The sequence below is a fragment of the Theropithecus gelada genome, chromosome 7b (assembly GCF_003255815.1).
Source record: "Theropithecus gelada isolate Dixy chromosome 7b, Tgel_1.0, whole genome shotgun sequence".
Classification (NCBI taxonomy): Eukaryota; Metazoa; Chordata; class Mammalia; order Primates; family Cercopithecidae; genus Theropithecus; species Theropithecus gelada.
This window is the reverse complement of record NC_037675.1, coordinates 94,225,762-94,239,315: the sequence shown is the minus strand read 5'-3', so window position 1 is coordinate 94,239,315 and position 13,554 is coordinate 94,225,762. Positions and strand designations below refer to the sequence as shown.

Below are 13,554 nucleotides of genomic sequence, written 5' to 3'. Positions count from 1 at the left end.
CAGCATCTTATTTTTGCTTTTTCATCTTTTGGTACATTCTTTTTCATATTCATCACCATAAACCTTGGAACTTCACACGCTGTTTGAAAGAACTAACAAGACGCCCAGATAATCACAGTGCAATCCTCTGATTTCACACAACTTTGCAGATTTAGAGGAAAAAGCAATAATGACAACTATTTTTCCCTACCTTTGAGTTTTCAGGGTTAGCAGAAGGCAGATTAATCTTTGTCATCAATTTGACTACATCGGGCAAACTCTTGAGAGGCAGGCACTATGCACAGTGGCCAAAAACACGTCCTGGAGTTAGACTAGGTTCTAATCATGGCCCTGCCACTTGACTAGTCTTGGGGCAAGTTACTTTCCTTCTCCACGCCTAAATTTCTTCAACTATAAAATGAGAATATCATTATCTCCCTCAAAAGGTTACGGTAAGGAATAAATGTAAGAATATATGTTAAGAGTTCTGTGCAGTATCTGGAACATACGTGCTCAGTAAGCAGCAGCTATTGTAATTATTTACAATTCTCCCATTTTGTTAGACCTAATAGTTATTACACACTGCATAAATTTTGAGAAGGGTAAGAAAATGGGTCAATGTCATTAATGATGCTGAGATACTAAATAAAACAAATATTTTTCATAATCTCACCAAAAAGAGGTGAACAGAGTAAGTTTAGCATCTACCCAATTTCTAAGTTTGCAGGACCAAATTCTTTGGAATTCAAATTCACAGATTTAAAAAAAAATCCTACTTTAATAACAATAAACCCAGAAATAATGGCAGCTATTATTTAACTGAGGGTCTATTACATGTCAGAAACAATGCTAGGCTCTTTATATATAATCCCTTATTGTCAAGAGAACCTTTGGTTTACTGCATTCTGTAGATGAGAAAATTAAAGCTCTGCAAGATGAAGTGCCTTGTGCAAGCAGCATCTGTTAAGTACCAAAGACGGACTCTATCCAGGTCTGTCTGCTATTCAAGTCTATGCTCTAGAGAAGGCATCCTATTCTCACAACTTTCATGCTTTCTTTTGTAGTTCACAAGTCTCACAATGTGCAGAGGTAATGCATGGATGAACAGTCTTTACAAGAAGTTCCTTTCTTTTCAGAAAAGGAAGCTCGTTATGCTACACTTTAACTTCTCTCACCTTCAGAGACTCCTTCCTACAATATTGATGTTAAACACCCCCAAGTTTAAGCAAAATAAATGGCCCAACTTTACTTTTAGATTAAATACAGTAATTATACATAAACTATAAATTATAAGAGTAAGGATAAAACTGTAATTAGAAGACAATCCCTGAGCCCATACTAATATCAGAAAACATCTCAGCTTCACATACAAGCTCAAATCTGATTTGCTTTTCTTTTTTTTTTTTTTTTTTTTTTTGAGATGGAGTCTGGCTCTGTGACCCAGGCTGGAGTGCAGTGGCCGGATCTCAGCTCACTGCAAGCTCCGCCTCCTGGGTTTACGCCATTCTCCTGCCTCAGCCTCCCGAGTAGCTGGGACTACAGGCGCCCGCCATCTCGCCCGGCTAGTTTTTTGTATTTTTTTAGTAGAGACGAGGTTTCACCGGGTTGGTCTTGATCTCTTGACCTCGTGATCCGCCCGTCTCGGCCTCCCAAAGTGCTGGGATTACAGGCTTGAGCCACCGCGCCCGGCCTGATTTGCTTTTCATCACTAGAATATAAGCTCTATAATTACGAAGATTCTGTTCTAACTCCAAACCTAGGCACACGGCAGGCACTTGGTAACTATTTGTTGAATGAATGAATCTATTTTTTATCCCCATAACTTTATGGTCAACTTATGGACTAGAAACCTGGTCGGGCACGGTGGCTCACGTCTCTAATCTCAGCACTTTGGGAGGCCGAGGTGGGCGGATCACTTGAGGTCAGGAGTTAAAGACCAGGTTGCCAACATGTAGGTACCCCATCTCTACTAAGAATACAAAAATTAGCCGGGTATGGTGGCACATGCCTGTAATCCCAGCTACTCAGGAGGCTGAGGCAGGAGAATCCCTGGAACCTGGGAGTTAGAATAGAGGTTGCAGTGAGCTGAGATCATGCCACTGCACTCCAGCCTGGGCAACAGAGCAAGATTCCATCTCAAGAAAGAAAGACAGACAGACAGACAGACAGAAAGAAAGAAAGAAAAAGAAAGAAAGAGACCTACTGCTTTAGCCCAGCATGGGCTGCAACAGCCCTGCAATCCCAGCACTCTGGGAGGCTGAGGAGGGAGGATCACTTGAGGCCAGGAGTTTGGGACCAGCTTGTACAACATAGGGATACCCCGTCTCTACAAAATACAAAAATTAGCTGGGCGTGATGGCGTGTGCCTGTAGTTCCAGCTACTCGGGAGCCTGAGGCGAGAAGACTGCTTGAGCCCACGAGTTTGAGGCTGCAGTGAGATACAATCACACCACTCCAGGGTGGGAGACAGAGCATCCTAGCTAACACGGTGAAACCCCATCTCTACTAAAAATACAAAAAATTAGCCGGGTGTGGTGGCAGGCATCTGTAGTTCCAGCTACTCGGGAGGCTGAGGCAGAAGAATGGCGTGAACCTGGGAGGCGGAGCTTGCAGTGAGCCGAGATTGTGCCCCTGCACTCCAGCCTGGGTGACAGAGTGAGATTCCCTCTCAAAAACAAACAAACAAACAAAAAACAAAGAAACCTATCGCTTTAGTAATGCTGCTTTCCCAGAATACAGAATCTATCACGTCTCAAACTGTTAACACCTGAGGGTATATGGTGTCTGCTAAGCTGAACCACCATGAATCTTACCTGTAATTCGGATCTGAGCTGATGTATCTGACCCATCAGCTTCTGTATTTCCTCCCTCTGCATCTCTTTCTCATGCCGAAGTTCTTCCAGCTCCATGCTATTGGCAGTGCTGCTATCTAGGCCTTCAAAACCAGAGCCTTCCTTCAAGCTGTTAATCAATTTTTCCTTAGACTGTTATAAAAAAAGAAATATGTTTAAGCAAAGCAGAGATTAGTCTGTATATTGAATATCATCTACTATACAGAAAATAACTCACTAAAAAAAATTCCATTATCTCCATCAAAGAAAGTCCACAGATTTTCTTAAATCCCTAAGGATAAAAAACACAACAGAGCCTTGCTGTATGATGTCCTTGGACTTTAGCCTCACAATCATGGTAAAGTTGAAAACTTGTTACGAATATGTTATGAATAAGATTTTTTTTTTTTTCCAGCTGGGTGTGGTGGCTCATGCCTGTAATCCCAGCACTTTGGGAGGCTGAGGCGGGTGGATCACGAGGTCAGGAGATCGAGACCATCCTGGCTAATATGGTGAAATCCCCTCTACTAACAATACAAAAGAATTAGCCGGGCATGGTGGTGGGCTCCTGTAGTCCCAGCTACTTGGGAGGCTGAGGCAAGAGAATGGCGTGAACCCAGGAGGCGGAGCTTGCAGTGAGCCAAGATCGCACCACTGCACTCCAGCCTGGGTGACGGAGCCAGACTTCATCTCAAAATAAAATAAAATAAGAGATTAAAAACAAATTATTTATTTATTTGAGACATGGTCTTGCTATGTTGCCCAGGCTGGTCCTGAACTCCTGGCCTCCAGGAATTCTCCTGCCTCAGCCTCCCAAAGTGCTGAGATTGCAGGAGTGAGCCACCACACCTGGCAAATAAGACTTTTCTCACATTTTCTTCTCATGCTTTTTATTTTCCATCACATTCTACTCAACAAGCATTTATTTGGCATGGTGCTGTGTTCTGTGCAATATGCAACAAAGATAATGTCTCTCTCTATAGATAGTACTCTCTGCCTTACAACCTAAAAGAGAAGTTACAAGTATCCAGCAGAAGGCAATCAACACAAGGAGAAGTAGAGAGAGGGATATGGTTGGATTACTTGCAGAGTTCTGAGAGGAAAAACCACTTCTGGGTAAGAGGAGGCTTTAACTCTAAAAGAGCATAAATGTTGGCCTTAAAATATGGGTAGAAAAGTGCAGAGAAAAACAGACAGCAAAGCATAAAAATGCAAAAGCACAGAAAGTCTGTAAGAAAATATTGTGAGATGCAGCTCAGACAGTATTTTAGGACAAATTTGGAGAGGTTCCAGATCTCAGGCTAAAATGTTTTAATATTATTTGGCAGGCTAAAACAAATTACCAAAAAGTAGAGAGAGGAGTGACATGACTAGAGATATATTTTAAGAGGCTAACCTGGTGGTGCTATGAAGAAGGTGCTCACAAACGATGGTCTGTGGGCCTGTTTTTGTACAGCCTGAAAGCTAAAATTTCTTTTTACATTTTAAAAGGGTCATAAAAAATAAAAACAAAGAATATGTGATGGGAGACTACAGGTAGCCCACATAGCCTACAATATTTACTATTTGACCCTCTCAACGTTTTCTGACCCCTGAGATAAAAAATGAGTTTGAAGAAGAGATTTGACATGCAAAGACCAGTTTACAAAGTCCTAATTCTAGTCTAGGAACAATAAGGACCAGCAGCTTTCATGTTAAATTAAAATATTTTAAAGTCATTCTCCTCCATCAAAAATAATTTTTCCTTTTCTGGGTGGCAGGATTATGGGTTATTTCCATTTCCTTCTTCAAACTTTTTTTGTGTTCTTCAAATTTTCTATAATAAACACGATCATTTATAACATTTTAAGATCTTTTTAACAAAAAACCAGAAACCTCCCAACCTCATTCCCCCATCTAGCTACTGTCCTAGTATCCACGGTCAAGCACCCTGCCTCTGTGTCTTCAGCTCCCAGTCCACCCCGGAACTCTCTGTTGAGAGGTCCCCAGGGACCTCCTTGTTGCCAAGTCCAGGAACTCTGCTCGGTACTCGTCACATCAGAGCCGCCTGCTGTGGTTGGTGATCATGCCCCACTTGAAACTCTCCCCCTGCTTGGCTTCATTGGATGGCATCAGTCTCCTCCCGGTTCTCTCCAATCTCTGACCACTCATCTTCTCAGTATTTTTCTTTTGCAGGCTATCTCCCTTCGCCCAGTCTGTAAATGCTGATGTTTAAGACTGTGTCTTTAGACCTCAGCCTTTCTCCCCATTAGGTTACACATCACTCTTGGCTAATCTTACCTACTCTCCCAACTTACTTCTAATTACCTTTCTAACATTGTCACCTCAATGCTGCATCAATTTTGCATACTTACCATAATTTGTCATACTCTCCTTTAACCCTAACCTGCTCTTTCCTGTTTCCCGTTTTATTAACACAAGGAAACGTCATTCATACACTCAAACCAAAAACCTGGAGTCATCCTAGATTCCATTTGTCTTTTTCCCTATCCTTCCAATTAAATCTCCACATATCAAATACTCTATCGCCCACATATCTATTAGCTGTCCCTGGCCTGCCATCCTCACTGCCACAAACTTTGATAAGGTCCGCATTATTTCTTATGCTCACCTCTTCACCATCGACATGCCACTGATGTCACCATGCCACCCCTTATCACTTTCATGTTTTCAATAATTTACCAAGTACCAGGCACAGTGCTGGGGATACAACGATGAACATGACAGAGGCCCAGATCGCCCCTAACCTCTTCATCAGGCTGCCACAGTTCTCACACTCAAACCTGACCATGGCTTCTGCCTGTCGTTGAGCTTTATGAGTCTTTTGCCTCTCTTCTCTGAAGACATTAAGTTCTAGCAGTATGGAACTAGTTGCAGTCCCTTAAATATGCCATGTTCTCTCTGGCTCCCTTGCTCTGGCACAGGTTGTTCTCTCGGAAATCTCTTCCCTATCGTGGGTCTTCCGATTCATCTTTCAAGTTTCTCTTTATACCACACCTCAGTGCACTGATCTCTGACAGCCCCAGGCAAGTTTTAATGGATTCTTCTCTCAAGCTTCCACCGTACTGCATCAATAACTTTATTACATCAATTATCTCAGTTTCTTTCCACTAAAATGAATGTTTTCTTAAAGGAAGAGGACACATCTTTTGAGCTTTGTATCCTCTGTGCCTATTGAGTAGTTAGGTGCTCAATAAGTAACTTTTCAATGAATTAACAAATTAGGGTGATACAAAAAAGTACTTAGGAAGAAGGGTTTGGGGAGGAGATGAATATGATACTTCATAGAAGCAGCATTAGAAAAAGGTATTCATAGCCATTAGGAGTTTGACACTAAAGGAAAAAGGTAAAGTCAAAAATGACCCTGAGGTTTCAAGCTTTACTGCCACATGGCAGTAACATTGACCAAAAGAGGGAAATGAGGGAGAACCTGGTCTGGGAGCTGAACACCCCATGCCTGCAAAGCAGGCAGCTGGACAATGAGGTCAGGAGGTCAGGCTTGGAAACATGCTTGAAGTCATATGCAGGCCGCTATTAGAGGCAGAGTGAGCATATGGCAATGCAAGGTAAGAAAGGACGATGAAAGAGGGTTCAGGCAGAGTTTAGGAGGACTCTTACTCTTCAGAGATTGGGAAGAGAGCCTGAGAGAGACAGAAACAGCTGAAGAGGATAAAAAGAGAGCCAAGGAGATGTGAACAGCATAGAAGGCAGGAGTTTCAAGAAAGTGGGAGGGTTAACAGAGCCAAATGTTCTACCAAAATACAAGGTATGGAAACTAAGAAAAGGACAGAGAGTATTTATTTAGGTCATCAAATACTTTTGAGAAGAAATTTCAGACATGTAGTAGGAAAATAAGGAGATAAGAGTTAACAAGTTCTATGGAAAAGAAGACAGGATGCATACAATAATTCTGGTAACTATGACGTTGAAAGAAAGGAAGACAGGGAAATAGTGCAAAGTGGTCACAAAGCTAAAAGAGACTGTTTTTCTTGTAGGCAGGAGTCCAAGATGTAGTCTTCATTTTTCCACTAAGTAACCACGTGCTCTTAAGTAAGCTGAGCCAGAAGGCGGCAGCCGCAGAGAGGCACACACAGGAAGGAAGGGCATAGATTTACGGGGAAAGGGCTTACACATGAGATGGGAGATGGAATCAATGCACAGGCAGGAAAATGATCCTAGAAAAAAATGAAAGGACATGTTTTCCCTCTGAAATGAGGGGCAAAGAACTCAAAAACGACATTAGATGACTGCAGTCTTTCTTAATAAAGTAGAGGGTAAGGTCACCTTAGATCTGAAGGAGGGGAAAAAAAGCTGGGTGAGGCAATTCTGAGAACTGGATGAGTCCTAGAGCAGTTGCTGCAAAAATTCAATAGGAGATCAACAAGGAAGAATGAACAGCTGCTCAACAACAAGCATTAATATCATCACAGTGAGTAAGGTGACAGGTTGAAGACCTGAACTAGGCAGTGACAGAAGGAATTTGTTTTTTTAAAAGAAGTGGTAGGAACAAGAGACACTGCATCCTTTTAATAAAATTTCTAAAGTAGAGTAAGGCACCTAAAGCTAGCCAATCAGCCGAACACGAACAAAGCACCTCACACAGTATCTATACAGAGTCTCAAAGTGTCTTTCAGTTAACTCGCACATCTTAACATCCAAAAGTGTACATTTCATGCTTACTTGGAGTATTCTAGTAGCTTTTTGCTTGTAGTCAATTAATTCCTGCTTAGAGGACTCCAAGTTCAACTTATATAGCTTGACTTGCTGCTGCAGTTCATCAACCCTCTTCTTCTCATCTGAATATTTTCTTTCTGCCAGTGTAATTGCTTCTGCTAAATTCTGACGTTCCATTTCCACTTTATTAAGGCGTGCAGCAAACTCATTCTGTGACAAATTTTTATATCATAATTATGATGTCATTTAGCTTTGAAACATATTTTACAACCATCCATTCGGATATCTTATGGGATTTATTAGCTCAGCCAAACAACATAACACGGATGGGGAAAAAATTCTTAATTTGTTAGGAGCTAAAGTACAGGAAATCTAAGGTTGTGGCTCCCAAACATGGCAATGCATTAAAATCAACTAGGAAGTTTGTTAAAAATACAGCCATCCAAGGCCTTTCCCAAGCTTACTAAACTGGAATTTTCAAGATGCGCCTGGGAATCTGTTTTTTAAGAAATTTCTCAGGTGAACCTGGTCACTTGGATACTAGGTCTGGTCTGATATTAGCTGATCAACTGCTTCCAATTTAATAAGTAAATAAATAAGTGTAAATTACACTTTATTTTAAAGAATCAGTATTCAAAAAATAACATAAAATATCTCATCAATAACTTTTAATATTGACTACATGTTGAAATGATTAATACTTTGGATATACTGTGTTAAATACATCATTAAAATTAAGAAACACACACTACCTGATATTTACTTTCAGGACTAAACTACTTTCACCTGTTGAAAAGCTAGCCCAGAACAGTGGTTTGCAACTCTGACTGCTCATTAGATACACCTGTGAATCTTGTAAAACCAAAGTGCCAATACCTAGGCCCTACCTCATACAATGGAATGTGACTGCATATGGAGATCAGGCAGCACAAAGTATCACACAGGTGATTCCCATGTGTAGACAGGGCTGGGACTGAACTAGATGCAAAAATTCATCTAAGAGTGAAACTCTTTACATATTACATACAATTTTCTCCTGAAATAAATGAGCCAGATTAATCTGGAATCAGAAAAAGCTTAAATTAATAAAAAACAAATACGACCCCCCAACCATTAGCATTTAATCAAATAATGACAATGACTGTTGCAAAAAGTAAGTAAAAATGTATATCTCTAATGCACATTAACTATTTTAATTGTTTCTCAACACATAAAATTAAATTTAGCAAGGATCAAGCTAAATTTTCAAATATGTGATTTTTGTCACAGAAACAGAATTTTCTGAAATGCATTGCAGAATTGTATTAAAGAGTTAACGTGCTATGAAACAGCATAAAGTCATTTTTCCCGTGTCCAAGTAACAATAGGAATCTGTTGTCTCCCATTCTAACCTGCATCTGTTTATAGCTCTCCTGCTCTCTCTTCAGAGTGGCATCGGCTTCATGCAGTCTCTCCTGAAGAGTCTGCAGAGCTTGGTTCTGCAGGCTATTACCTTCACTTTGATCCTGTATTATTCTAAAGGAAAATGCATCATGTGAAATAACTCATGTCCACAGTGTACCAGTGATAAGGCAGAGTAATTTTTAGAGCATCAGCTTGTCAGTCAAGCACAAAAAAAGATAATTTGACTGAAATATTTTTAGATAAATCTTTCCTGTCTAATGGAATATAATCTGTGTTTTTAGGCATCCAAATATAAGCACACACCGTATAATGAAAGATTAATGACACTACAAGTGCTTTTAAATTCAGAATTTGCAAACAACGCATCTCAAGGTTCAAACAACGAATACATTTTATGTTGTTGTTGAGACGGAGTTTCGCTCTTGTTGCCCAGCCTGGAGTGCAATGGCACAATCTCGGCTCACTGCAACCTCCGCCTCCTGGGTTCAAGTGATTCTCCTGCCTCCAAGTGATTCTCCTGCCTCAGCCTCCTGAGCAGCTGGGATTACAGGCATGCGCCACCACCCCCGGCTAATTTTTTTCTGTATTTTTAGTGGAGAGGGGGTTTCTCCATGTTGGTCAGGCTGGTCTTGAACTCCCAATCTCAGGTGATCCACCTGCCGCAGCCTCCCAAAGTGCTGGGATTACAGGCTTGAGCCACCACACCCAGCCAATGAATCCATTTTAAACATACACATTTCTAACACTACCAAAAGAAATATTCCCTCTTGTAAATTTCCAAGAAAGCTAAATTTGATAAGAGGATACACTACAATGTTTACCATTACTTGCTCATTTTTTTCATTATTCATAGAATCACCTACCGTGATTTTTCACTCTGTAAGGCTTCTAATGCTTCTGTGCGAGTACTCAGTAGCTGGTCAGCTTCCTGGAGTCTCACTTTCAGTACAGCCAGCTGGGAATCCTTTGCAGCCACAGCTTCAGTCAGGTCATCTACTCGGGCTCGGAGTTCTCGAGTCATTCGGTCACTCTTTGAATGGTCAGCATTCCACTTTTCAACTCTTGCTCTTGCTCTGTTTAATTCTATAAAAAATTTTAAATTTCTCTATACTAGCAAAATCAAACACATTTTTCTCAGAGCACATATAGTTTCTACTTTGAGTGCCTTTAGTACTTTCCTTATTGACAAAATTAGGAGCTTACACATATCTTCAATTTTTCTATGCCCCAGTGGGTCATCCACTTTTCAAGGGCAATATTCACGGCTAGATTATAGTTAACAGATTAGAAAAGGGCATGAAGCTAGCTGCTCTTCTACAATGCTGTTTGTATATTATTAAGCATCTGGGAGCCAAAACTAGTATTAATACATAGCAGAGTATATTTTGTAAAGTTCTGCTAGTGACAGGGGAAGGAATGCAAATCCAAATCAAAGGTACACCCTAGTAAGAACAAAACAAAACCTAAAGATCAACACAGAGGGGAAGGAATGCAAATCCAAATCAAAGGTACACCCCAGTAAGAAAACAAACAAAACAAAATCTAAACACAGAAAAGAATCTATTTCTTTCAGTTACTGTTGCAAAAAGATGTTATTCTTTTGACTTAGGAAATCAATGCAAAAAGAGCAAAGTAGTGCTCTATTTCAGAATACACTGGCATTTCCATATCCTCATATACCATATGTAATTGCAGTTAGCCACCAAAACATTTTTTAGAATACTGAATCAAACTTTATAGGGTGTCAAAGCTTTTTTTTTTTCTTTCAGTGAGACAGACCTTTTTAAAGAAACAAAAAACAAAAAACAAAAACATGAGACAGAGCCTCACTCTGTTGCCTCAGCTGGAGTGCAGCGGCATGATCATGGCCCATGACTCACTGCAACCTCCAACTCCTGGGCTCAAGCGATCCTCCCAACTCAGTCTCCAAAGTAGCTCAGACTACAGGTACACATCACCACACTCAGCTAATTTAAAACAAAAAATATTTTGTTTTTTGTAGCCCAGGGGTCTCACTCTGTTGCCCATGCTGTTACTGAACTCCTGTCCTAAGCAATTTTCCAATCTCTGCCTTACAAAGTGCTATTACAAGCGTGAGTCACTGTGCCTGGCCAAACAGCTCTATTTCTGTGTCTAAATTAGTCTGTGTAAACTGAAACTTTATTTCTAAAGTCAGCCTGACCAGTGATTATTTATTTATTTATTTTTGTTGTTGAGACAGAGTCTTGCTCCGTAGCCCAGGCTGGAATGCAGTGGCGCGATCTCGGTTCACCGCAACCTCTGCCTCCTGGATCCCGAGTCCTGGTTCAAGCAATTCTCCTCCCTCGGCCTCCCGAGTAGCTGGGATTACAGGCATGTGCCACCATGTCCAGTTAATTTGTTTTGTATTTTTAGTAGAGATGGGGTTTCACCATGTTGGCCAGACTGGTCTTGAACTCCTGACCTTGTGATCCACCTGCCTCAGCCTCCCAAAGTGCTGGGATTACAGGCATGAGCCACCACGCCTGGCCTAGTGAGTCTTAAACTATCTTCCCATTCCTCTCTTCTGGGCTCTATTCAAGGCTTGGCAAAACTCTTCCCACCAACCCCTCACTCCTTTCTAGTTAGCCCCAGGAACCAAGGCAGCAATTTTGTCCTATTTTCTTCTCAGCCACACTTACAATAACATTCACACCTTCCTCAGTGACTATCTCAGTAATGAGATTATTTCCTTTTTAATTACCTATTTCTGAGGAACTTGAGGTTTCCTACTCCAGGGCCATCTCACTGCACAATTCCCAAGGGCACTGAACTGAATTCCATGTACTTTTATGTGCCCTAGAGCAGCAATACTGCAACCCTATTAGTGTCTACTACTTTGTTTAATGGAATAGCTTCCCTTGAAAGTTCAGAATAAAGAAATGAACTAGACTACTACTCTCAGTTCTTCAATTTCATGGTTCTTAAAAGGATGACCAAAGAAGTGAATACTCTTATGTTTTGGGTTGGTGGGAGGATAACTGGTCCCACTTCCAAATCTAGGCACTATTTTTCTATGAAACTATCATTTTACGAGTCTCATCAAATTTCTCACAGTTTAAATGTAAATATTTCTAACAGTTCAAAGTTTTTATTATTATTTTATTTTTATTTATTTATTTATTTATTTTTGAGACGAAGTCTCACTCTGCTGCCCAGGCTAGAGTGCAGCAGCGTGATCTCGGCTCACTGCAACCTCCACCTCCCTGGTTCAAGTAATTCCCCTGTCTCAGCCACCTGAGTGGCTGGGATTATAGGCACCTGCCACCACGCCCAACTAATTTTTTTGTATTTTTAGTAGAGACAGGGTTTCACCATGTTGGCCAAACTAGTCTTGAACTCCTGACCTTAGGCAATCCACCTACCTAGGCCTCCCAAAGTGCTGGGATTACAGGCACGAGCCACTGCGTCCGGCCTTAATTTTATTTTTAAAAGTTAAATTCCTAATCCTGAACAATTTAAATAAGCCTCTACCTTCTTGAGTCTGTTTGGATCTTTGAAGTAACGAGGCCATTTCTTGATTTAAAGACTGAACTTCATTCCTCAGCAGCTGATTCTCCAGTCGAAGGTTAGACAGTTCATGTGATTTGCTATCATCATTAGGTGTTGGAGTGTGGTCAGGGCAGGCAGCATCTGATGATGCATTTTCCTTTGAAGATTCCTCTTGATCTACACGGCTAGAATCTGAGTTATTGGCAGCTTCTGTAAAAAAAGAATACATTTTTGTTACACTGGCGTGTTCATCACGTATGTGTTAATAACTTGCTTTGGTAGGATGCTCGAGTTGACTTTTAGGACTTGGTAGGATGCTCAAGTTTAGCTATAGCTAAAACACCATAAAAAGTAAACAAATTCTCAGTTAGGCGCAGTGGTTCATGCCTGTAATCCCAGCACTTTGGGAGGCCGAGGCAGGCAGATCACCTGAGGTTAGGAGTTTGAGACCAGCCTGGCCAACATGGTGAAACCCCATCTCTACCAAAAACACAAAAATTAGCCAGGCATGGTGGTGTGCACCTGTAGTGACAGCTACTCAGGAGGCTGAGGCAGGAGAATCACTTGAGCCTGGGAGGCCAAAAGTGTTGCAGTGGGCCAAGATTACACCACTGCACTCCAGCCTGGGCGACAGAGCGAGACTCCATCTCAAAAAAAAAAAAAAAAAAAAAAAAGTAAACAAATTTTCAATAGTCTTCCCTCTGATGAAATTTCATTCTCATAAATGGGTCATATGGACCTCTAAGGATCCTCAAGTCTGGATACACTGAATGAACAGCAACACAGAGTACAACACCGTTCTGGGGAGAACATCAGAGATCATTTGAGTGGTTGGGTTCAGGTAAAATGGGTTTGGATTTCCTTTTGTCTCCAAATGTTTTTGGAAAAAAAACCAGAAGTCTCAAACACTGAAAAATTGGGAAGGCACAATATAGCAGCTGCAGGTTTCAAGGCAAGAAGAGTAATAACAGGTCACTGCAAATTTTTTTTTTTTAAATCAAACTGGAATCTAAAATGTCTTACCCAAAGAGATGGAGACTCATGAATTCAGATTAATCTTGTTTTTCTTACTAAATATAATGCAAGTATACTTTTAAATTACTCTAAAAATTATGTGATGAAAATGAACTATGTATCTAAATAATAAAACTGACTA

At 40.8% G+C, this 13,554-nt stretch overlaps 1 protein-coding gene across 2 annotated transcripts in view; it reads right to left on the bottom strand.

The window, feature by feature from the left end:
- GOLGA5 (golgin A5) overlaps positions 1-13,554 on the bottom strand; it is a 46,247-nt gene that overhangs the window by 21,191 nt on the left and 11,502 nt on the right. Inside the window, exons 3-7 of one of the 2 annotated variants that reach the window (XM_025392637.1) lie at positions 12,381-12,608; positions 9,752-9,971; positions 8,876-8,999; positions 7,491-7,694; positions 2,793-2,963 (exon numbers count right to left, since the gene is read on the bottom strand). In XM_025392637.1, coding sequence (XP_025248422.1) covers positions 2,793-2,963; positions 7,491-7,694; positions 8,876-8,999; positions 9,752-9,971; positions 12,381-12,608 — 947 coding nt within the window. The remainder of the gene's footprint in view (positions 1-2,792; positions 2,964-7,490; positions 7,695-8,875; positions 9,000-9,751; positions 9,972-12,380; positions 12,609-13,554) is intronic. The other variant, XM_025392638.1, reaches the window with a different exon arrangement.